Source organism: Nomascus leucogenys, chromosome 23 (genome assembly GCF_006542625.1).
Source record: "Nomascus leucogenys isolate Asia chromosome 23, Asia_NLE_v1, whole genome shotgun sequence".
Taxonomy (NCBI): Eukaryota; Metazoa; Chordata; class Mammalia; order Primates; family Hylobatidae; genus Nomascus; species Nomascus leucogenys.
In genome coordinates this window covers 27,210,260-27,236,039 of record NC_044403.1, presented here as the reverse complement: position 1 = coordinate 27,236,039, position 25,780 = coordinate 27,210,260, and the positions used below count along the sequence as shown (strand labels likewise).

General features: G+C 46.5%; 1 protein-coding gene across 4 annotated transcripts in view; it reads left to right on the top strand.

Annotated features, from left to right (window-relative positions):
- NTF3 (neurotrophin 3) overlaps window positions 1–25,567 on the top strand; it is a 64,951-nt gene extending 39,384 nt beyond the window's left edge. For all 4 annotated transcript variants that reach the window (XM_003273711.2, XM_030804751.1, XM_030804750.1 and 1 more), the window contains exon 2: window positions 24,462–25,567. In XM_003273711.2, the coding sequence (XP_003273759.3) occupies window positions 24,462–25,256 (795 nt within the window). In that variant the 3' untranslated portion in view covers window positions 25,257–25,567. The remainder of the gene's footprint in view (window positions 1–24,461) is intronic.
- Window positions 25,568–25,780: the final 213 nt, after the last annotated feature.

Genomic DNA, 25,780 nt, shown 5'->3' with positions numbered 1-25,780 from the left:
TCATTTTCTGCATTACTGGTCTCCTCTCTTCTCCCCTACTACTAGATCTTACAATAAACATTTGAAATAGTTTATTTGTCCACAGTGTGATTTCGGTTGAGAATCATGGGCTCACCGACTTTTGGGTCTCTTCTAGCAGTAGAAATTCCTCTGGTTTTTGTAGACTATTTCATGCGCTATTAATGTGGAACAGACGGCCTTTAGAAACAGCAATCCACAGGGGGCCCGGAGACCTGGATTCATATTTCTCCTAGTGTCAACTAGTGGGTGACCTTAGAAATGTCACTTTCCTTGTCGGGCTTCAGTTCCCTTATCTGTCACACAGAAGCACTGTGTGAGTTTGGGAAACCAGTACTATGTCGAAATGTACAAAATAATATTAAAGCACAGATATTCCGTTCCCCGCAAGAATACATCAAACAAAGGAACTGACATTGCAAAATGTTTTGAGGAGATGGCTGGATGCACTGGAGCAGGGATTGCTGAGGGGAGCCAGGCCCTTACCTGGAGCGTCCCAGGAAAGGCAGCTTCAGTGCTGGCTGTTTATTGCAGGCACCTCTTTCTGTGTCTGTGCGTTTAGGGGCTCTTCTTTGGAGATAAGAAAAGGGTTCTGGATGGAGGGCAGTGACGAACAGTGAGAACTTGACATGAGGATGTTTGTATAGAGGGGAAGACTTCTGGACAGTGGCTTGACTTTGCTCACTGGGCATTTATTTCTGGATCTCTGTAGAATTCAGGGACAGATCTCCTCATGCATATCCGTCCCCCAGAGACAGATCTCCTCCTAGCAGAAAGTAGAAAGTGGGCTTCAGGCATCCTGGAAGTTTTCTTTCTTGGTGGGTGATAAAAGGGCTTGCAGAGAGAGGAGAATCAAATCTCCCACATGTGCATCGTGCCTGCGAGTCTCACGCAGAGATATCTTATGTTCAACATAGAAAGCAGGCCTGGCAGCCCCAAGACCTTCCTCTGCACACCATCCATTTTTACTTGGTTTCATTTTGAAAATTGTGCGGCTGAGGTCCTGGTCAAGAAAGTATCACCTGGCAAGAAGTGTATTTGGCCAATGGTAAGGTTACCATCTCTATGTAATTAGCTCTGTAAAGCTTCATTTTAAAATTTATCAATGGGAATAATTTGACATTCCTACACACTGACATTACCCTCATGGAATGGGTAAGAATCTCAAGGCTTGTTGGGTGAAAGAACGGCAGTGGTTGGTGTGACGGGAAGGGAAAGTATAAGCAGGCAGCTCGTGCGCCTGGGCGTTTGGGAAACAGAACAGAAATCACAGAATCGCAGGCCTAATTCTAGCTGTGTCACCTACTGGCTGTTTGTCATTGGACAAATTATTTACCCTTCCTGAGATTCAGTTTTCTTACATTTAAAATAAAGAAAATATTTGTCCTCATATTGAAATGAATTGGGCTACTTTCATGATCAACTTGAAAATACACCGAACAGTATAAATGTCGGGAATTATACGACATTCGGGACCTCCACTGCCACTCTCACTTTCTCCCGCCAGTGGTCACTTACTCTCTGTCCCTCTTTCTGGGTCAGAGCTTCTGTTACTCCAGCCTGGGCCTGCCCCAAGTGGGGACATGCGTTGATCCCTCACAATGCCAGTGACAAGGAGGGTTTTCAAGGCTGGCTTGACTGCCGCTGCTGGTCTCTCTTCTCATTTGCACCTGTTTTCTCCTCCCTGGGCTCAGTGTTCCTGGGAGGGTGACGCTGAGGGAGAAACTGTGGCAGAGGGAAGTGGCAGGGTCAAAGACCACTGATTGGCAGGAGGTGGCCTCAGAGCTAGCCTTTTTGCATTGTTCTAGGGAACCAGTGATCATAGATATCTATGTTGACACCTGTGTTAATTTATCCCCAGAGCCACTATTCACTGAATTTCCTAAGGGGCAAAACATTCTCCAGCATTATTTTTCTTTGGGCCAGGAGAGCACTTTCTCTGAGTTTTACTTGCAAGCTAGATATATTCTTGAACGGCTCCAGCAGCAGAGTTCCCATCTTGTTTAGTTCAAAAACAGCTCCTGGCCTGTCTCTAAACGGTCTTGCTAAAAACATCTCCTCCCACCCATTGACCTGAACTTAAGCCTCAGACTGCTATCCTCTTTCTGCCACTGTGAGAGACCTATGCCTCTTTTCTCGTTGGCTTTTGCCTGCCCAGCCCTCCCCAGATCCTTGTACATCTCCTAGGAAGTACATTCTTTCCACTCCACACACATAACTGTGCAATTTGTGCTAGGACCGCATTAGGCACTGGAGCTGCGGATAGCAATGAAATGTGGGCCCTGCCCTCAGGAACTTGAAATCCAGTAGTTACCTAGAGCTACACTGAGTTCCCTGATGTGGTAGGAAGCCCTCCCAGGGCCTTGTCCATGCTTAGACATTGCCTTCACAGAGGTGGCTAAGGGGCATTTTGTCCCTGCCCTAGTTTTTACAAGTCCCCTGGGTGTTAACTCCTACTTGCTTTTATTTGCATGTTCTCCAGTCTTATGCATTCTCTCTTATTCCTAAAAGTTTCCAATCTAGTGCTGATCCTGTTAGAGCTGTAGGGCCAAGAAGCCCTGCTGGGGGAATCATCGTCTAGTAGATGGAGTGTGAGAGAGAGGAGACTCAGGTCCAGGGGGGCTTCTGAATTCTGGGAAGGTCCCTTCTCATCCTAGTGCAGCTATCCTTCTCCATGTCCTACTGAGCTGCCTTCCTTCTTGCCTCTCCTTCCCAAAGAGAGGCAACCATGCCATTGTGGGCAGTGGGCAAGGGCTGCTGGAATTGAGATTTTTATTTTTCTCTTTGGCATCTGAATCCTTCCTTTGCAATTGCTGACATGCAGTTTTGTGTGAAATCACCCATGTCATCCATCATCTTCAGGACACCCAGAAACTCCTCCTACCTCTCTCACCCTCACATGCGCATCTTCAGTCCCCTTCTGATTCACCTTAGTTGGTCTATTGCTCTTGGCTCTGAATAAATATCTTTAAAGGGTACAGGTATCCATATGGAAGGCCTTCAGAGAAGAGTGAGCATGGAATTTATTATCCAAAGTGGGACACTCGAGAGTGAAAGTGTGAGCTGACAATAATGATGGCAGGACGAAAGCATATTTCAGGCTTCTTAAGAGCTTCATCCCTTTGATCCAGTGACTTTGTTTCTAGGAATCTTTTATGGAGTATCTACCATGAGCCAGGCACCATTGCAGGTGCTAAGGATATCAAAACACATCAAAAGAGAGCATACAGTTAAGTGGAGCCGACAGGCAAGAAAAAGGATGGTTGTAAAAGAATGCGGTAAGTGCTGAGAAGTCTTTCTCAGAGACATGATGTATGAGCAGGATCCGACAGTCAAATAGTAGTTAGCCAGGGAAGGAGAGGGAGAAATTGCCTTCCTGGCACAGGGAGTTGTCAGGGGAGCCCTGGCAGAGGTGAGAGTATACATGGTGTGCTTGGAAAACCCAGGTCCCTCGCTGAGGCTGCCGTGCACAGGGAGAGGAGGGCTGGCAAGAGATGAGGCTGGCAAGAGAGGCGCCCAGGAGCCAGACGATGAAGGGCAGACGATGCTGAGGAATTTTAGCTTGATCTTGGAGGTTATAGAGAAGAACAGAAATTTCTCCAGCTGAGGAATGACCCAATTCCATTCCAGCGCGGGGAAGAAATGATAAGGAAGGCTGGGAGAGGGCAAAATAGGGTCTCGGAAATCATTTAAGAGTCTATTGAAGTAATCCAGGCAAAAGAGGTAGCATGGGCTATAGAGAAAAGGAGGGTGGATTTTGAGAAATAGGAGGAGGCAGAGTCAACTGGAATTGTTAAAGATCAATTCAATATGGGGGGCAGGGAAGAAAGGAAGAAAGAGGACTCAGACATGATTTCTGGTGCTGTCTTTTCCCAAGAGAGAAAATCTGAGAGGCTGGAGGAGGAGCAGGGTTTGGGGGAGGATGGTGACTTCAGCTTTGGATATAGCACACTTGAGATTCCTCTGCAGTCCAGGTGGAGATGTCTGGTAGGCCATGGATGTCCCATGGATGTCTATGGGTTTGGTGTATAGGATGGAGGTCTGTGCCTGGAGATGTGAGCATAGACGTATCCACACATCAGCAGGGTGGATGAGATTGCACAATCATATCCTTAGATGAGAAGGGAAAGCAGAATGTTGGAGAAGAATATGGAAAGAATGCAAGGGAAGTGCTGGTGGTGGTAGGAGGAAGACCAGGAGAGGTGCCGCCTGGAGGAGGGATTGGAGCGTCCAGTGATTCAGAGAGCATGAGGGAGGAGGGGCTGCGGCACACCTGCCTGACTTTGAAATGAGGAATGGTATTCTAGGTGGGGCTGTTTTTTTAGGGACCTGGTGCAGGTGGGGATGATGGACATAGGGAATGCTGCTCTCTGGGAGATAGCATGTGGTTGGGATCAGATAGTTACAAAGTTAGATGACAACTATTTTATTTCATTTCTCTAATACTGGCAACATCTGAACATTATCTACAGAGGAAGGAAAATCTTTAAGGAGGGGTAGGTTGAAAACATGTCTGGGCCAGGCGCGGTGGCTCACACCTGTAATCCCAGCACTTTGGGAGGCTACGGGGGGAGGATCGCTTGAGCCCAGGAGTTTGAGACCAGCCTGTGCAACATGGCAAAACCGCATCTCTACAAAAAATACAAAAACTTAGCTGGGTTTGTGGCGCATTCCTGTAGTCCCAGCTACTTGGAAGGCTGAGGTGGGAGGCATCACCTGAGCCTAGGAGGTCAGGGCTGCAGTGAGCTGTGATTATGCACCTGCACTCTAGACTGAGTGACAGAATGAGACTCTGCCTCAAAAAAAAACAAGAAAGAAGAAAGAGAAAGAAAGAAAGACATAAAAAGAAAGAAAGAAAGAAAGAAAGAGAAAAAAGAAAGAAAGAAGAAAGACAGAAAGACAGAAAGAAAGAAAGAAAGAAAGAAAGAAAGAAAGAAAGAAAGAAAGAAAGAAAAAAGAGAAGAAAAGACAAGAAAAAAAGAAAAAAAAAGAGGAAATAAGCCTGGGATGGAGGCCCTGATGGAAAAAGGTTTCTGAGGAAATGGGTGTGGGTCCCAGAGTGTCGGTATAGGGCCTGTTAGAGAGTGAGTATGATAAGGTCAGCCCCGCCACTCAGAGGAAATTCTGGTTATACTCACAGTAATCGCACTTCCTGGTTGACCCAGGACAGTCCTACCGTGCAGACATTACCCCAATAAAATTATTGCTTACACCTCTTTTCACTTTCGAAAGTTTAGGTGATAAAGTGTCTGGTCTCCTCAGAGCATACGTCTAAGGAGATTTGTAGGTGGAGTTAGACAGCTGAGGGGGCTCCTCCTACCTGAAGGACTCTGCAGCAGGAGGCAGGATTCTCTGTATGATATTCCAAGAGGCTTGAGGAGGTAGGAGCTGCTGTGAGGGGAGGGAAGACCTGAAATGAGAAAAAGAGCAAACTATTGATCTACAGTAAGGGCTGAGCAGAGCAGACCCTTGAGAACATCAATTTGCTGGGCACCAAATAGTTCATAGACCGCGTTTCCCGGTCTTTAGCAGCCTGCGTGTCTGCTGGGAGAATAGATGTATAAACTGATCTGAGGTTGGAGCTGCACAGGGCAGATGTGGCCAGAGGGTAAGGAAGTGGCTGGAGTGGTGGATCATGAGAATAGCACACCCATAGTAAGCTTTGCAGATGGAGATACCTATTGCAGCATTATTTATGGGAGCAGAGGATTCAAAATAGTAAATGTCCAACAAGGGGGTGTCATCCAGTAAATTATGGCAAATTAATGTGATGGAATATTATGTGGCCATCAAGATTTTGTTTAGGTAGAATTGTAATATAAGGAGAGAAAACCTGGATTGTAATAGTAAGTGAAATAAGAAAGTTACAGAATGATGTATATTAAACCATCTCGCCTCTAATGCATAGAGATTTTTTGATTTATTTTTAAAAGGTTGGGCACAAATATTCCATAATGATACCCGTGGGAGCTGATAGATGATATATTTTTGTATTTTTAAATTTTTCTTCAATAAGTTCATCATATTACTTTTATAATAAGGAAAAAACATCTCTCTAGGAAAAATTATTTAAGGAAAAAATAAACATAAAAAAGGGTGTTTGTAATCACAGTTTAATTTGGCCTTCTCAGAAAACCATTGTAGGGAGTTTTTAATTCTCTAGTTTCCTCGGGGTGGGGAATATGAGCAGCATGGCCCTAGTGTTTGAGAACGTGGGTTTTGGTATCAGACACGCCTGGGTTTGAATCCCAGCTCCGCTAGGCTGAGCTATAGTATTGCCATGGCGTGATCTCAAGCGCTACCCTTATTTATGAGGCAGAATAATACACATCGCCAGTCTCTTCTTTATAATTCCAAACCCAAAAAGCCCTGAAAACCCAGAGTCATTTCTTAAAGTGACAGCAAATTCATTTGGCTATAAAACCTAACCTGAATTGAGCTGGTCTTTGTTTCACTTCAGTGAATATAATTTTGCAGTGGAAATATTAACATGTTTAATCATTGGATGTTCGCCCAGGTCTCACCGAGGGTGTGAGATAATACGCAGAGTTCAGGTAAGTTGTGAACTACAGGATCTGCCTCATAGGGTTATTGTAGAATGAAGTCAGGTTGTGATTGCAGGGTTCTTAGCACAGTTCTTGCCAGAGAATAACTACTAACAAAGTTAGTTATCATCACTATTGATGCTATAATTATTCATGAGCCTTCACTAAGTATGGAGTGCATGATTTCTGCTTGCCCCTCTTCCCTCCATTTCTTTCTTTATTGGGATGTTTGAGAATATTAAAGTATCGCATATAATGAGAATTTAGGATGGCATTGTTTAGGACACAGGAGTGCAAAAATGGGAAGTTCCGGCAGAGATATTTTCCTGCTTCTTTTCTTATTCCAGATTTCTCACTTTCTGGGGAATTAGCCGTAGGACATAATGCACATTAACAGAACACCCAAATACTTGAAGAGCTAATGGAGGAGTAAGCCTTACCCCCTTGGTGACTGCTTTAGTCTCAAAGCACATGTGTTCATTATAAAATGGTAATGTATTTACACCATAGTTGCTGTACATTTAAAGGTTTACTGTGCTTTAAGCTAAAACTAGCTGGATATCGAGTGTGTTTTTAATTGAAAAGTGGTTATTTACTGCTTTCCATAGGAATCCACAATAAGATTTTTTTCATTGCAAACCCTCCTAGTATCTTTAAAATGCAATTCAGTTCACAAAAATTGATTTACGTTCAGTGTTTTTCAGAAGCCTGAATAGAGTGCAAAGTGAGGTCCACCTGCAAGGCTACAGTTACTACTTCCTCCTTTTTCTTGGAAGCATCCATGCATTGTAAATTCTGTTCATGTGGCATCAGCCAACTACATTATTAACATCACCAGGAAGAATTAAAATGTATCATGTTATAGGATCAAAAGTTTCACATTCTGAATCAATGCCAGTATAAAAAGAATGTCCAGACCCTTCCGTCTGACTACAGTCGGCAGGGATCCCCGCCCCAGCAGCCATGTGACTCACTTCGCATTGTGGTGAGGGTCACTCGTGGTTCATACAGGCCTGTGGCCCGATAGGCCTCCCCATGGGGCAGCATTTAGCCTTTGCAAAATCAGCTTAGGATCACAGACCCTCAGGTCTTCTTTTTTTTTTTTTTAATTCTAAGTATTTCTTTTTTTTTTATTATTATACTTTAGGTTTTAGGGTACATGTGCACAATGTGCAGGTTTGTTACATATGTATCCATGTGCCATGTTGATTTCCTGCACCCATTAACTCGTCATTTAGCATTAGGTATATCTCCTAATGCTGTCCCTCCCCCCTCACCCCACCCCACAACAGTCTCCGGAGTGTGATGTTCCCCTTCCTGTGTCCATGAGTTCTCATTGTTCAATTCCCACCTATGAGTGAGAACATGCAGTGTTTGGTTTTTTGTCCTTGCGATAGTTTACTGAGAATGATGGTTTCCAGCTTCATCCATGTCCCTACAAAGGACATGAACTCATCATTTTTTATGGCTGCATAGTATTCCATGGTGTATATGTGCCACATTTTCTTAATCCAGTCTATCGTTGTTGGACATTTGGGTTGGTTCCAAGTCTTTGCTATTGTGAATAGTGCCGCAATAAACATACGTGTGCATGTGTCTTTATAGCAGCATGATTTATAGTCCTTTGGGTATATACCCAGTAATGGGATGGCTGGGTCAAATGGTATTTCTAGTTCTAGATCCCTGAGGAATCGCCACACTGAGTTCCACAATGGTTGAACTAGTTTACAGTCCCACCAACAGTGTAAAAGTGTTCCTATTTCTCGGTATCCTCTCCAGCACCTGTTGTTTCCTGACTTTTTAATGATGGCCATTCTAACTGGTGTGAGATGGTATCTCATTGTGGTTTTGATTTGCATTGACCCTCAGGTCTTGAAGGAAGTTTTTGGAGTTTCCTCTATTAAACCCAGTTTTAATCTGGTCGTTTAGACTGCATGTCTAGAAACACTACAGCACTGTTAGTAGTAAACTGAAATAAATCTTGAAATAACCGACTTTAACATTTTTCACATTGGTCCAGTGGCAGAAGAGCTCATCTATTGCCTTTTAGGAGGGCTCTAATCTTTTTCTGTTTCAGCTTATCGGGTCCTCATTGTCCCCTGCTGTATGTGCCCAGCACAATGTCAGGGCACATTTCTGCACAATGTTGGATTCCAACTGATCCTCCATGTTAATCCATTCGTTAGTGCCAAATTGCAGGGTTCCTTGCCAAGCCGCTCAGCACAATCAGAGCTAGTTCAGTTGTCTCATTAGCCCTCATGCATCATCCAAACTCATCATCAAACGTGTTTTCCTTCATTATTGTTGTCATTTTCTTAACACCAGTCTTGTTGAAAAAGGATTGTTTTAGATACAATTTTGCCTAACTTGTTTGATCTCCAGATACAATCCTAAATAGAGCCAAGATTTGCCGGAGAGAGGAGATAGTGGGTGAGGCTGGTGAGGCTTCCCTCTGGTTAGAATTAGAGAGAAGTGGATGCAGAACTTGGGCCAATAATGGGCCCGGGCGTCCATCTCCCTAGTCAAGAGGACATTCTTGCAGCCAGAGGTGGTTCCGCTTTGGAAATGATCTACTTTGTGTAAACCGGTGCATCACAGATACTGTTAGAGTATCTCACAGATGCTGATACAGCATGGTCTGCATTTTGTAGATATGAGGGCTCTCCCTTAGGTTTTACAGCCGGATGAAGAAGCTCCACTTACTTGGTGATCACAGGCATGTGGTCTGCCCTGCTGGGCTCCAGGACTTTGCAAACAGAGAAAGCTATCTTGCAGGAAGACTGTAGGATCAGGAGTCGGGAAGCAGGGATTCTGCTTGTAGGGTTACATCTAGCAGTAACAACTTTTAGCTCATCCCTCACCTACTCTATGCCCTGGATTTCTTGGCTTTAACATAGCAAAAGCCTCTCTTCATAGTTTTCCTAACTCCATCTCTCCCCAAAAAGCTGGAGATGTAAGTTTTAAATTCCAGTCCTTGGCACATAGTAGGTGCTCAATCTCTCATCCTTCCATCCTTCAAGATAGCTGATGGCTCAGCCATATATGTCCCAGACAGGTCTTTCCGTGTCTTTTGGGAAAGCCTTGATGCTCTCAGTCTGGCCCCTAGGCCTCATGGTTTCCCACTTGTTCTTGCCTTCAGTGTTGGGTCATGGGCTTGCCTCATTACCTGTTTCAAGGAGGCCTCTATTTGATCCCTTGAGCATCCCTGGGAGTCTGAGGCCTTTAAGGACTCCTGTGCTCTCAAACAAGAAGAACTATAAGTAGTTCTCAGACTCCCTTGATCAATTCAAAGTCATCTTCAGCTCTTCCAGTGCAGCCCCTCCAGAGCTGTTGAACGCCACCTTTTTCCTCTTTCGGGAAACCCACAAAACTTTGCATGGGGTTGTGCTCTGTGTGGTTTTCCAGCATCAAATTCACTCATCAAAAGATGCATCAGGAGGGTGGAGGGGGAGGCGCCTGGGGTGAGGGTCAAGCAAGGAAGGCTAGAATGTCTGTTTGCATTCTCAAGGGGAACATTGAAAGTTAGGGTGGAAAAAAAATCCCACCGGCCTTTATTTACCACAGTGGGTAGCCTCGGGAGGAGGGGGAGCTGGGTGGGAAAGGAAGACAATAGAATCCTGTGTTGCCTTGCTGTAAAAGCTTGCTCTAAGCAAATAATGTGGCAAGCTCAGTCAGAGCCCTGCTCAATTAGCCCCAGTGCTTAAAGGAGGGTCTCCCTGCAGCTGTTGGCGGCGGGCGGGCTGGAGCAAAGGCAGGCGCGCTCTGGGGCACTTAGGAGGCGAACCTGCAGGAATCTTGCGTGGGAGTTGACCAGGGAGGGAGACCAAAGGACCCTCCAACCTGATCCCAGTCCCTGCTTCTTGAACAGAGGGCTACAGAGGGGGTTGGTGGGGCTACTCTGGGGAGAGGCAATGTGGGGAGACCACGGAGGAGGTGACCAGAAAAGTGAGTACAAACGTTTCATGCCGAGAGTGACCGACATATGGAACGTGTTATCCGGAAGGGTTACAGGCTGCAGGAGCTCCTAGAGTTTTTCAGGGGGTGGGGTGGGGGAGGGGGAAGCCTTCAGAAACTCAAGGAGGTTTCTAAACAAAAGGAATTTGAGAAGGGTTGGAGAAATAATGAGAAATGCAAACTTGACCCAGAGTTTCTCCTTCCATCTCATGGCTTCTCCCCTGCCTGTCCTCACGTTTCCAGTTCGTGGGGACCCAGGAAGGCCACTGGAGCCCCGTGCCTGACTCCACGTGCACTTCACTGGGGGTGCGGGTGGCAGGGTAGGGAGGACCCACAGAGCTGGCTCACTCCTCTGTGCTGAAAGGAACCCAGAGAGCCCTGCCTGGCTTTAGACCCCTGTGGACGACAGCAGGCTGCTAGCGCCAGGATGGTCTCTGGATGATTTCCTCCGGCTCCTGCCCTTGCTAGAGGAGCAATTTGATGCCGAGCTGGGAGTGAAAAACAGACTTGCCCAGGGACTCACAGTGGCCAAAGGGGAGGCTGGGAGTAGACGCGGGCTCTTGATCCCTTCTGCTTTTTGGCATCTCCCCTTCTCAGCATTCCTCGCCCAGCACACCACGCACACATGTACATACACACGCAGACACACACACCAAACAGATGCACACAGAATAACACCACACCTACATGCACATGCAAACAGAATAACACCACACACACGCACACGTACACACCACAGACACACACATAACACCACACACACACATGCACATGCACACACCACAGACACACAGAATAACACCACACACATGGACATACACAAACCACAGACACACAGAATAACACCACACACACATGCACACACACAGAATAACACGATACACACATGCACAGACACCATAGACACACACAGAATAGCGCCACACACACATGCGCACACATAGACATACACACACCACACACACAGGATAACACCAGAAACATGCACACACAGACATACACCACACAAGGAATAACACCACACACACATGCGCACACATACAGAATAACACCACACACCTGCACATACACACACCACAGACACACAGAGTAACACCACACACATGCACACGCACAGACATACATACCCTACACACAGAATAACACCACACACGCATGCATACATGCATACAGACATACATCACACACACAGTAACATAACACATGCACACACAGTCACACCACACAGATACACAGACTACCACACACACATGCACACACACAGACACACTCACAGAATACATGTATGCACACACACACATACATACATGCACCACACAGAATAACACCACACACACATACAGACACACAGACATACACACACATGCACACACACATACACCACACAGACACACTCAGATACACTCACAGAATACACACATGCACACACACATATAGACATACACCACACAAGCAGAATAACACCACACACACAGAATAACACCACACACACAGAATAACACCACACACATATGCACACCATAGAGACACACTCACACCTAGACGTATACACCACACGCATACAGAGACACACACACACATGCATACTACACACATGCACATGCATACACAAAACATACATACACAGACATCACGCATGCATACATATACACAACACACAGACACACCCACGGGCTTACACAGACACCACATACACGTAGATATGCACACAGCACACACACACGCAGAGACAAACAGACACACTCGCAGGCATATATGCATGCATACACATACTACACATGGACACATCTGCAGTCATACACAGAGACTACACACATAGAGACATACAACAGACACTCACACACAGACACGCATAGACACGTGTTGCGTGCTCATGCGTACACGACCGCACACACACACACACACACGCACTGCCTGACTTGTTTCCCACAAGATGGGTACTGGCTTGTCGCTTGTAGCCCTCCTGTCCCAGCCTGTGTTGACCAGGGTGCCAGGCACTGCCACCCCTCTTGGGACAAGGTACAGGTGGCCTGTGTGATCACGGCCTGTTCTGAGAGCCTCTTCCTGAGCCAGGAAGCACTGTGACACTGAGTGCCCGTGCCTTCGTCTTTCCCATGGTGCTGGGACTAGGCCACCTGCTGCATCTACAGCACCCGCATGTTCACTTCCCTGGCAATAGAAAGAAATGTAGGTTAGTGCAGGGAGGTCACTGGCTTTGGAGACGGTGGCAGGGTGGAGTGGTCTCTAATGTGAATGGAGGTGCACATGCCCTCTAGACCTGCAGCAATGCTGGCTTCAGAGGGGCCTTCTCCGCCACCTTTCCAATTTACCCCAACCAGGTAGAAGAGCCACCGCCCAGAGTCTTGGGCTCAGCTGAAACCACTGTACAAGAAAGAGACCCCCCTTTCCACTGTGTCTCTCTCCTCCTCCCCACTCACTGTCTCTCTCTCTGTCTCCTTCACTCCCTGTGTCTCTTTCCTCTCTTCTCTCTCTCTGCCTCCCTCTCTCTGTTTCTCACTCTGTATCGCCCTTTTTTCTCAATCTCTGTCTCTATCTCGCCTCCTTTCTCTTTATCTCTGTCTCTCCCTCTGTGTTTCTCTCTGTGTGTTTTTCTTTTTCTGTCTCTCTGCATCTCTGTTTCTGTCTCCCTCTCTCTTGGTTCTGTATCTTTGTCTCCCTCTCTCTCTATCTCTGTTTCTCTGTCTCAGTCTCTTTCTGTCTCTGTTTATCTCTCTCAGTCTCTGTATCTCTGTCTCTTTCTCTTTTTATCCTTTGTCTGTCTCTGTCTTTGTTCTCTGTCCCTCCATCTCTGTCTCCCTCTCCCTCAGTCTCTCTCTGTTTCTTCCTTTCTCTGTCTCAGCCTCTCTCTGTCTCTGTATCTCTATCTCTTTCTCTCTCTCCCAGTCTCTCTCTGTCTCTGACTCTCTCTCTCTCTCTCTCTGTCTCTCTCTATCTCTCTCTCTCTCTGGCACTTACGCACTTACTTGAAGTCTCCATGAGCAGCGGGTGGCTTCACCTTTCTGCTTCACCACTTTGCAGACAGACCCGTGGGGCTTGCAGACCCTCCGCTGGCGCACACCTTCAGGAGACCAACAGTGCCAGGGCACTCCCTTGTTCTTCAGGGTTCCAGCCCTGAGTAGTTGGTAAACACCAGTAATCGTCCTAGAGATCCCTGTAGATTCCTCGTCCAGGTACTGAATCAGGCCCTTCTGAGCAAATGGAATGGAATGACCTTGGTGACATTACAAGATGATGCCTCATCTCCTGTAGTCTATGATTGATGGGCATTTAGGTTGATTCTATGTCTTCACTATTGTGAGTAGTGCTGCAGTGAACATATATGTGCATATGTGTCTTTATGAAAGAATGATTTATAGTCCTTTGGGTATATACCCAGTAGTGGGATTGCTGGGTCGAATGGTATTTCTGTTTTTAGGTCTTTGAGGAATCTCATTTGCGTTTTCAAACATCATGGAGAACATAGGTCTTGAGGATGTGCAGGAACATGGAGACCGAGGAATGAAAAAGCCATCAGGTTGGAGGTGAAGTCACCCAGGGTGATTGCAGGTTTATGGACGGAAAGGGAAATGCTCTGATTCCTGGTGTCCGTGAGGAAGGTGGATGCCAACAGATGGTGCTACACAGACACTTGTGAAAGGAAGAAGGGAAAGAGTCTGCCTCCATGGGCTGCCTCCATGGGCTGAGTAGGGCTGCTGGGGCCTCAAGCCTCTCACACACAGCATCAGACATGCTGTGTTGGTCAGGCTCACTGGGACCCCTGTGCCTCCCCCAGGAAACCCTATTGATAGGTGTGGGCAGGCTTCCCTCCATGTGTCCTGAAATACACTGACTGCTCTGTGTGTGTCTGTGGATGAACAGCGGAGGGCTGGTCATCTGAAGGGCTGGGCTTGGTTCCGGCTCTTGTACTGATTGATTGATTGATTGGTTTTTGGGCAAGTCACTTTCCCCCCATAACCTTTCCATTGTACCACAATCCTAATAGAGTTGGATGCCAGTTCCTGGCACCCTGGGCTTCACAGGGCACAGAGAAACAGAGAGGACCAGAAAATTAGGCTGATAATAATAATTCCTTCTCTGTTTGGTCTGGAGAAGAAATGACTTAGGGTTGCACAGGATAATAGAAGCATAGGGTATGTCAACTAGAAAGAACCTTTGAAATTCTTTAGTTCACGAATTCTAAACCTAAAATCTGTGGGACACTAGGATGACTTTTATGGACTCTGAATCACCTTGAAATTTTTTGCAATATTTTTCCTTTATGGGCACATGTGTGGTTTTTTAGCAGAAGGACGCCTTAGCATTGATTACATTGTAAAAGGGCCAACGATCATAAAACAACTAATTACCCAGCATCGTGTTATGTGATTCATAACTGAGGGGTCTCCACAGTGGCATTTGGAAACGTGCGGGTCCTTTTTTTCAGTTGTCACCACGACTGGGGTCACGATGGATATTTAGTAGGTGGGGGCCTGCGTTGCATGCGTGGGGGATTAAACTGAACAATAAAAAACTGTCCTGTCTGAAATCCTAGTAGCACCCCTCTGGAGAAACACTGCTCAAGAACTGAGCCCCCAAGATGCACAGTGATTCTGCCATGGCCACAAAGCTCATTAGTGGCAGAGCTGGTTTTTATTAACAGATCAGAACAGGGGATGTGCCAAGAGCCTACATTGTTTTGTTTCTCATCATCAGCTACAAACATGCTGCAATCTGTGAAAACAAAAGAATCAGAAATCTGTCCCACCTTCAACGCTCCAGCCATTTTTTAAAATGAATCTTTGGGTTCTTGGTAGTTTTTTACCATCAAATGAGAAAAGAGGAAAGGAATATTTTACATTTGGAGAAACTAAACCATAAGCAATTGATCCCACTAGCCCCGTGTCACGTAGAAATGCTCTTCAGCTACTGTGAATTGGTGAGGCAAGCCTTAGACTGGAAATTTCCCCTTTAGGTTTCAGAGGATCTGTCTTGAATGTCTCTTACTCTACAAAGAAAGAAACATTAATATAGCAGCATGCTGCTTGCTACCTAGTTCACTGCAATGAAGTGGCAGGTGCCTTAGACTTTGGAGTGAAATTGAGAGATATTCTGCAATATTAGCCAAGAGTTAGGCCTGTGGGATGACAGGGACACGGGTTTGTTCCCTGGCTCTGCCTCTCAATTGATGTGTCATCTTGAGAAAAAGTACTTAATCCTTCTGAGCCTCAGTTTCCTCGGCTGAAAAGTGGGGATGATAATCGTATCCACAAAGATTAATTGAGATCATCCATGGGAAGTGTTCCGCACAGTCTAGCATATGGTGAGGCTCAATAAATGTGAGCTGTTATTACAAGCGATTATTATGACTTGTGTCTGTGATTAAAGACAGCCTGGGGTTCAGAGTCTTTGTGCCAAAATTGCTTTCAGAGGACAAGCTCTGGGTTGGTTTTTCAGTCTTGCCCAGCTGCCCAGAAAGAGTCACTGGAGTGTTTGGGGCTGGAGTCATAGTGTTTATTAAGTGCCTACCACACACTCCAGTTTTGATGGAAGAGTGGTTTTCTTCCTGTGTGCACATCCCTGCATCACTACATGAGTCGGTGAGAAGAGACTCAGAAAAGCACCAGACACGTGTTTCTTCTGCCTCAGTTCCCTAGTCTGTAAAAGTATTCAAGAGCATGATGGTGGCCACAGGGAACAGAGGGGAGAGACACCTTGAGGAGCAAAAGACAGTTGCAGCTCTCAGTCTTCAGACACCATGGTTTTCTGGAGAAGGGATCCAGACCAGATCACCAATCAATATAGCCGCAGACCACCAGTCAATATACCTCATCCTTGTGAAAGGCAGTTGGCTGTGTGGCAGAAGGGAGACATGAGGGGCCATATTTGACACAGGCCTGATGGCCAGGTCTGGAGGAGTCAGCCTGCCATCTGACCACACTTTCTGCAGCCAAGTCCTTTGGGGGCCAAATCAATATGGTTTGAGTTTATCCCCAACTTGCTGCTATGGTTGATGCACACAAAAAGGGTTTGGCCATTGCCAAGCCAGCTGTGGTCTTGGTTTGGGAGAGGCAACGAGAGTAAGAATTGAATGGAAGGCATGCTTTGGGATTTCCCTCAGCCTTCAGCCCTCAAGAGGAAGCCAACTTCTTTATTCTGCCATTTTGAGACTCATGCTTGTCTGGGTGGATAAGATAAATACTTTCATCATTATCATCATTATTATTAATTATAATTATTGAAAATCAATTACTCAGCAGCCCCTACCTTGTAATGGTATCACTTACAGTTATATAGCATTTTGCAGACAACGTATACGCTTGACTATAAACTCAACTCGAACATAAGCATAAACTTAAAACAAAAACATTGACTTGGGCACCTATTCTCTGAGGTCAAAGTTATTCTTTAATTCCAGCTGTACCTTCAGCTGCCTAGGTGGCTGAAGCAACTTCCCCTTGTGTGTTTTTACACTTAGAGATTGGAGTAATCCAGACACAGAAAATGATACCAAAATTGAAATGTTTCTGAATGTTAAATGATTCAATAATTTGAAAATAGTTTCAAATTTTTCAAAATTCAAAAATTTGAAAACAGTTTGACCAGAGCCCATCCTCACCTCAGGTAGTTACGTGGTGTGTGTGTGTGTGTGTGTGTGTGTGTGTGTGTGTATGTGTAGGCACACAAACCCAGGCATGCACACCTGTATGCACAGTGGTGGATGAGTGTGAATTACCAAAACAAATATGACTAAATGCAGGATGACACCATGATGGCTAGTAGCTGGATTGACTCAGGTTTTCTCTGCAGATCCTTCCTAGTCCACCCTCCTTCCATGACATGGGAGTTTGTGATATGCAAAGGATAAAGTAAACCTGAGTTTCCTGGGGCTTGTGTTGGCATACCAAGCTCCTTTAAGATCTGTCTTTGCCAAGACGGGGCTAAGCCAGAGCCTTCCTTGGCCTGGGGAATAACTGTCCTACCTTCTTCCCTGGAGCGGCTGGCACACACTGTTTTGACACGTGCCATGCCTTCCATCTTTCACGGCCTCGGGGCTAGAGGAGGGTATGCTTTGAACAATGTGAAATTCGTCTCCTAACAGCTGTGCAAAGGAAACTCACAGCTTTCTACCTCCATCTCGGTCCACTTAGCTTTCTTTGGGATATAGGTTTCTTGTCTGTTCAGGGATCCCTGTTCCTCACTTTCTGGCCTTCAGAAGGACCAGTTTCAGTACTTCCTTTCTTAGGGAGGCAAGTCAGTCTTCTGAGGTTCTCTGTTTTATTTTATTTTATCCTAGAGTATGCCTTCACTGTTGACTGTGTGTCTTGTCTCATTGCTGCTGAGAAGCCAGCATCTTCTGAAAATTGAGGGTCTTGTCCTGTTTCAGATCTTGGGCCGAGGATTGACCATGTGTGTTAGTCAGTTTCAGAGCCCTGAGTTTTAAGTGCTAAGTTTTAAGGAGAGGAACAACAGTAGAATCAGATATCTTAAAGAACAGGATAGGAATCCACTTCCCTGTCCCTTCTCTCACTTGGTTTGACACTACATAGATACAGACCTGTCCAGAGTTCAGGGATTGTCTAATGACGCCTCACCAAATACTAACAGAGAGACTAGCTGTTTCTCCTCTAGCTCACTGATTGCTTCTGGTTTTCTGTGACTTTAGAGCATGCGCGTCAGCATGTTTTGGGGACCGTCTCTGGCCTGCTTTCTGATCTTGGCTCTGTCCCTCAATTTATGTCTTTTTTGTGCTCCATAAGACAGGGAGTTTCATGGTTGCTACTACCCAAGAGGTGTGCTAAAGTGAATGAGGTGGAGGACGCAGAGCTAGCAGGGAAGAAGGTGCCGTGGAAACCCACACAGCTTTATTCATGTGAGCTCATTTCTCATTTACTCCTTGTAGCAATTCCAAGTCACCCCCTCCCTTCATCCCTTTCCAAGCATTTCCCTCCCTTGTTGGTTTTGGATCCATTGTGCCTCCGGTGAGTTAACCTACGTGTTTTAGTTTGAATCTAATCATGCTATTTCCAGGTTGCCAACCCCCACGGGTGCTTCAGCCTAATTGGTCTGTCCTCACTGGTGTCTGCAGCACCTTCCCTTTGAGCGTCATCTGTGCATTTTAATTAATCTGCCACTTTTTCCTCCCTCCTGCTTCCGGATCATTAATAAAGAGATTAACCAAAACCAGACCAATCCCCAGCGGATGCGCCGCCAGGATCTCTCTCTCCCGGCTCTCAGCTTTGTCATGGATCAGAACATCATCATGTGGCCCCATTGACTAATTTTGAGGCCTCAAGACCTATGTTCAGAGCAAAGCCAGTGTGAATTAATTTTTCAATTAAGATTTGGGGAACAAGCATAGCCAGTCTTTTATATATGGCCTTAGTTTAATATTTCCACCACATTCCTTTCCCTTTTGTCATTCTGCTTTAAATCTATCACTTTCCCACCTCTCTCCCTTTCCAGTCCCTGAACAAGACATTAGGGCGATCTGGCAGGATGGTCTCCTGAGCCTGTAGCATTAGTCAGAGACCATGTCATAGCTGAAGAAATTCTCCAAAGAATCAGGCCCTTCTGGACACAGCTGGCCAGTGTCCTCTTTGACCCCAGCCAGAGAATGCATTCGCCTCCAGAGAATATGGCTATACCAGAAATAATGAAATCTCTTGAATTTGCATATTAAAAATTTAGCAAATTAAAAACTGCTTTCACCTCTGCTCTCATGACTCCTCTCTGAGGAAAGCTAAAACAGAGCCTTTCTGCTTTTTTTGTAAGTCACCCAGATTTCCAGTGCTGGTCTCAAACCCAGGATGTGAGATGGTGCACTCTGTGTTCTGTCCACTACGACACAGGGTCTCTGCAGACACAGGTGACCTGCAGATGGGCTGCACTGGAGAGCATCAGGCCCAGGAGGGACTAGGGTGAGGGAATTGGATTGTGTTTACTTTTGTGGGGGATGCTTTCATAGGGAATATGGGGAAGAGGACACAGGAGTGATGGCCTCAAATCTCTGCAAACTCTGCTTAGAGCTGAGGCTTCTTGGGGAAGGGCACAGCCTGCTCACAGCAGCCATCCTGGCTCCAGGCTTGGAGCTTGGGCTTCCCCTGGAAGTAAACTCTCTAGAATGTTTGAGAGCAGGGATAGACAGAGAGGCAGCAGAGTGTCATCATTAATAACATGAGCTCTAGAGCCAGAAGGTGCAAATCCTGGCTCTGTTGCTTGTTAGCTAGTTGTGGAACCCCTCTTTGCCTTGGTTTCCCCATTCAAAATGGAAAATATAATAGTACCTACTTCAGGATGGTTGTTACTAGGATTTAAGATTTATACAAGCCAGTACCCGGCACTTTGCATTTTTATTCTTGATGGTCTCACCCCAAGCAGTCTAAAAATTTACTCCACACATGTGCAGCAAGAGGGGTCCTTAGGTACATGGTCGGAAGGTGCTGCTGTGTAGGGAAGCTGGTCCCGGAGAGGTGAATTGGAACCTGAAGGCTGCAGCCCCGTCTCTGCCTGTGACAGGGCAGACCCAGGTTGCTGGGGGCTCAGATTCTGTGCCACTGTCTACCCAGCTTCCTTTTCCATGTCAGCTGCTTCTTGAATACCCTCAAACCCTCTGTGGATGCTGCAAACTGAGCCAAAAAGGAGGAATCAGAAATTGCTCTCTTTTGAGTATTTTGAGGGATGGTGAAACCTTGTAGGAATGTTGCTCCAGGGACTGAGAAAACACCATATGTGGGAAAGCGTTTCTAAGTGAGGAAAATCGCACATGCACGTCGGTCAGGATCTTGGAAAACTCTGAGCAGGGGAAATGGGCACTGGGGAGAGTGCAGAAAGGGGGTTTACTAAGGTCTTTAACAGGTCTTTTTCTAATTATAGCCAAGAAGAGCCTGGGGACCGTGGCCGACTTCAGAGCCACGGTCTGTGTTTTCTTTGGGAAAAGAAGGCAGAGTTGATTGGCTTCCAAAACCAGGCTTGGCAAAAGCCCGTGCAGGCTCTCCAGCCAGTAAGCGGCGCCTTGGGTAGCTCTCGATCGTAGCAGGCGCTCATTCAGTAAATAGACATCGAAACTCCACAGCGTGTCCAGCCCTGTGCTGGGCGTCAAGGATGTGTGGATGGAAAGGACGTGGTCCCTGTCATCAAAGAGGAGGCATACCAACAATAATAGCACAATATGACAGTTGCTTAAATGAAGCTCTCTGCAGATGACAGTGACCCCTAGAGAAAGAGCATAGACATCCCTCTAAATAGAAGAACCAGCTGCTGTTTCTTGCGTGGATGGAGCTGGCATTGCCTTCCTGTTTCCATTCCCCACTCCAGGGAACTGGCCCACTGGGGGATGCCCACCCCGGACATGGAGGGAGAAATGAAGTTATTGGTGGCCAAAAAGTGACCAGAGATCAGAATGCATCTATTCTTTCCCCCAGCGAATTCAGAAATGCCACCTCTCCCTTGCGCGCGTTTGCTTTCATCATTTGTCTGTTCTCTGGGCTTCCAGTTCATAATATTCCTTTCTTCTCCCACAACCAGTGTAACTGGTCTCAGATCCAAGCAGTCGGGCACCATGGCATCTGGGGGAAAGCCTTGTGGGGACCGTGTTGGTAGAGATTGCTGTGAGCCAGATGTAGAGGAGGGAGCTCTCCAGACGCTGGGTCCCTTGCCCGTGTGCATCAAGGGCAGATGTGCACCGTCTCCTGTGGCCACAGGCCATTCAGGTTCATGTTCTCTAACATTTCTAGCGTGCTCACTCTGTGCCTGATACTATGCTAGGTGCTTCCGTGTGGATTTCATTGTTTACCCCTCACAATAACTCTGATGGTGCACAAGCCACGTGATTTTTCTTGAGCCTATGAACCAAATGCCCCTGTCACTCTCTGCCATTGTTTAGCAGTCTGACCTTAGACAGCTCACTTCGCCACAACTGCAGGCCTCCGTTCCCTTATCTGTATAAATGAGGAGGTTGTCTAGGGTCCTTTCCAGCTGCAAACCTCTGTGTTTTGGGGAGTTCTGTTAGCAACATTCTTGGACTTGCTCTCTAGGAAAAAAGCTAGAAGTCGATTATTAAAATGGAGTCCACAGGAAGCCTGCAGGGCTTTAAGACACCTTCTAAAGAGTTTAGAAACACTCACCAGCCTGCAGATGACTTACTCCCACTACTTATTACAAAGTATCATAGCAAGTAGGAAAGAAATGGTCAGCCACTGGGAGAGCAGGCTGGGGTTGCGAGGAAGTGGCAGGTGCTGCCGTTGGGATCTTGGGGGAGCATTGTAGAAAGGTCAGCTTTGGAATGAGGCACTGAAAAACGGGTGAAATTTCAACAGGAGAGGCAGTGCACGTGGGTCATGATTTGAGTAGCAGTGAGTAGTGAATGGGGTTGCAGCAAGAGGCTTGTGAGCCCAGTCATCACATGGAAAAGGGAGGTGAGGGCCGGAGTGCAGAGAACCCCTCTCACTCTCCTGTGGGGTCTCTCCTCTTCTTTTTTTTTTTTTTTGAGATGGAGTCTCGCTCTGTCACCCAGGCTGGAGTGCAGTGGCGCGATGTCGGCTCACTGCAATCTCTGCCTCCCGGGTTCACACCATTCTCCTGCCTCAGCCTCCCGAGTAGCTGGGACTACAGGCTGCCACCATGCCCGGCTAATTTTTGTATTTTTTTATAGACGGGGTTTCACTTTGTTAGCCAGGATGGTCTCGATCTCCTGACCTCCTGATCTGCCCACCTCGGCCTCCCAAAGTGCTGGGATTACAGGCATAAGCCACCATGCCTGGCCTCTCGCCTCCTCTTCAAACTGCATTTAGGTTGTCCTCATCTATAAGATGAAGGAATAAGATTAGATGGCCTCTTTATATGGCTTATCTACTTCTAATAAACTTTGGTTCCATATTCCAGCCACCGCCCATAAAGACTCTTACTTTTTCCTCCTCAATCCATCAGCATCAGCAGCATTCTCCCTCTCAGCTCACCCTGGTCATTACCTCACTAATCTGTACCTTGACTCTTACTCTACCTGAGACCTCCCCTCACTAGCCATACTTGATTTATTTCCTTAAGAGCGGATATCCTGTGTATTCTTAGTTTACAGTGGCTGAACTTTTGGGAGGTTTAATAAATTGTTTTTCAATAGACTGTCAGTCCTAAATGATTTTATTGAAGCTGTACTATTCTTTTTGAGGGGAGTAGGGAATGTAATCCTAGTTGTATGCCATATTCTTTGTATTGTTCAAGTTGCATTTTGTTGGGCCTGTAATATTGAAGAAAATGTCACTTGTATGCAGAATAGAAAGGAGATTCCTTATGCTGTAGTGGAACCATTTTCCTAGGATAGTACAATTCCTTAGAGTCATCTCTAAGGGTGAGCAGCAAAGCTAGAATCCCTCTCTTGGCTTTGACCTTGAAGGAGTCAGTTTTCCCAAAGACTAGTTCCCATGGAAAGAAGATGGTCTCCTTATCACAGCGGCAAGAGGAGGCCGTATGAGCAGAGTGCCTCGCTGTTGTTGACCTCTAGGGACAAGCGAGCCAGCAGTATTTCAGACAAGCTGGGAAAGAGGCTGTCTGTGAGTCCTGGGAGCCAGTGAGCACTGGCAGGCTCAGACATAGGTGCCAGTTAGCAGGACCGCTTTTCTGTTTCTTGTGTCAGCTTTGTTTATTTCCTGTCTATTTTCCCCCTGGACTTAGTACTAAGTCTTTCCGAAAATACCAAAGGTGAACCAGGGGAAGAGTTTTTATTTTCCATGTTTAGACAGAACTTTAAAGAGGAAATGATGCACCCCCCTGGGAGCCAGTGAGGTGGCAGCGATGGTAATTAAGGTGTGAATATCTCAAGGAGGTGGACGAATCAGGAGGATCACTAGCTCAGCTGCCCCTCTCCACCTGGAGCATCTCCTTCCAGTGCTAACCTTCAGAAGATCTGGGCTTTGCTCTAGTGAGGGAGAGACTAGGAAGGTATCTTGAGATCAGCACTGTAATTCCACCAGGACTCCACAGGAGCCCGGTGTTAAGCTTCTACTATGGCAACAGAATGAGAGCGTGGATGGGTTGAAATGCCATTTCAACAAGGAAATAGTAGAATTAGAAGAAGCATAACTACTAAAAGGAACATTTTGTAGCAGAAATGTTAAAAATCTAAAGGAGGCAAGTGAATCAACAATGACTCTTCTATTCTGGCCAAGTCCAGCCCATTTATGTAAGGTGGTTATTCTGCATCTCTCTCTTCTGCAAGTAGTGCTGTGGCAGAGCTGTGTTTTGTGGAGAGGGTCCCTGGGGATGGAGCAGATCAGTTGGTGATGCGTGTCTATCAGAAGGCTCGGCAGAGCACCCCGGAACGCAGGCCCTCTCGCAGAGTGGGTAGTGGCCCTGCGTGTTCATTTCCAAGGGCAGGAGAATAGACCGTTCCAGCTGCGGCCTGGCCAGGGATGACCCCACATCTGACACTGCAATATGGGGGCAACTGAACCAGTCCTCAGCCTCAGGGTGTTCCAGGGGCTGCAGCTAGGGAGCAGTCGAACTCTTTCTTGAGACAATTACAAGGCCACCGCTGCTGCTGCTGCTCAAGGGAAGTTACTCCGTGTTTACAATTCTCAGGTTTGAAGTTTTCGTGCTTTGCCAAGGTAGAGTGAATCATGCATCTTTGCAGGCTCAAGGGATGTTTAAAGAAGCGGTAGGACATCGTCCACCCACAAGCAGAGGCTGCAGGATAAAGCAGACATCGAATGTAAATACAACCCGTGCAAAAAGCAGAGTCAGCAAACCTGAAGCGCATTCCGCAGTATTTCCCGGGGTTGGGGGAAATAAATCACCTCTTCAGAATGTCCAGAGGGGAGTTGTGTGGCTTACCTGGGGGGCGGTACCCTGTCTTGTGCCCTCACGGGGCTACTCAGCCTCAGGTGGCTGGTGCCAGAATAACACAGACTCAGCTGCCACGGCCTGCTCTTAACACCTGTGTTTCCTTTTCAGCTCTTACAGGTGAACAAGGTGATGTCCATCTTGTTTTATGTGATATTTCTCGCTTATCTCCGTGGCATCCAAGGTAACAACATGGATCAAAGGAGTTTGCCAGAAGACTCGCTCAATTCCCTGATTATTAAGCTGATCCAGGCAGATATCTTGAAAAACAAGCTCTCCAAGCAGATGGTGGACGTTAAGGAGAATTACCAGAGCACCCTGCCGAAAGCAGAGGCCCCCCGAGAGCCGGAGCGGGGAGAGGCCGCCAAGTCAGAATTCCAGCCGGTGATTGCAGTGGACACCGAACTGCTACGACAACAGAGACGCTACAACTCACCGCGGGTCCTGCTGAGCGACAGCACCCCCTTGGAGCCCCCGCCCTTGTATCTCATGGAGGATTATGTGGGCAACCCCGTGGTGGCGAACAGAACATCACGGCGGAAACGGTACGCGGAGCATAAGAGTCACCGAGGGGAGTACTCGGTATGTGACAGTGAGAGTCTGTGGGTGACCGACAAGTCATCGGCCATCGACATTCGGGGACACCAGGTCACGGTGCTGGGGGAGATCAAAACGGGCAACTCTCCCGTCAAACAATATTTTTATGAAACGCGATGTAAGGAAGCCAGGCCAGTCAAAAACGGTTGCAGGGGCATTGATGACAAACACTGGAACTCTCAGTGCAAAACGTCCCAAACCTACGTCCGAGCACTGACTTCAGAAAACAATAAACTCGTGGGCTGGCGGTGGATACGGATAGACACGTCCTGTGTGTGTGCCTTGTCAAGAAAAATCGGAAGAACATGAATTGGCATCTCTCCCCATATATAAATTATTACTTTAAATTATATGATATGCATGTAGCATATAAATGTTTATATTGTTTTTATATATTATAAGTTGACCTTTATTTATTAAACTTCAGCAACCCTACAGTATATAAGCTTTTTTCTCAATAAAATCAGTGTGCTTGCCTTCCCTCAGGCCTCTCCCATCTGTTAAAACTTGCTTTGTGATCCGGCTCTCAGGAGTCACTCTGTAAAATCTGTGTACACCAGTATTTTGCATTCAGTATTGTCAAGGCCATGACTGTCGTTTTAGTAAACTTGTTAAAATCAGATGATGTCAGAGTTGTGTATAAACAGTTATGTCCCTCTTCTGGTACATTTAATGTTGGGTTAATGAATTAAAAGAACTGCAATGGCCTCCACTGAAAATGATACCCTGTAGCTCTGGCCAGCAAGTTCTCTATCGAATTCTCCGCTGTTGCCTTGGAAAATTAGAAGTATGATTTGCTCCAATGCTGTGGTCCTGGAACAATAACAACAACC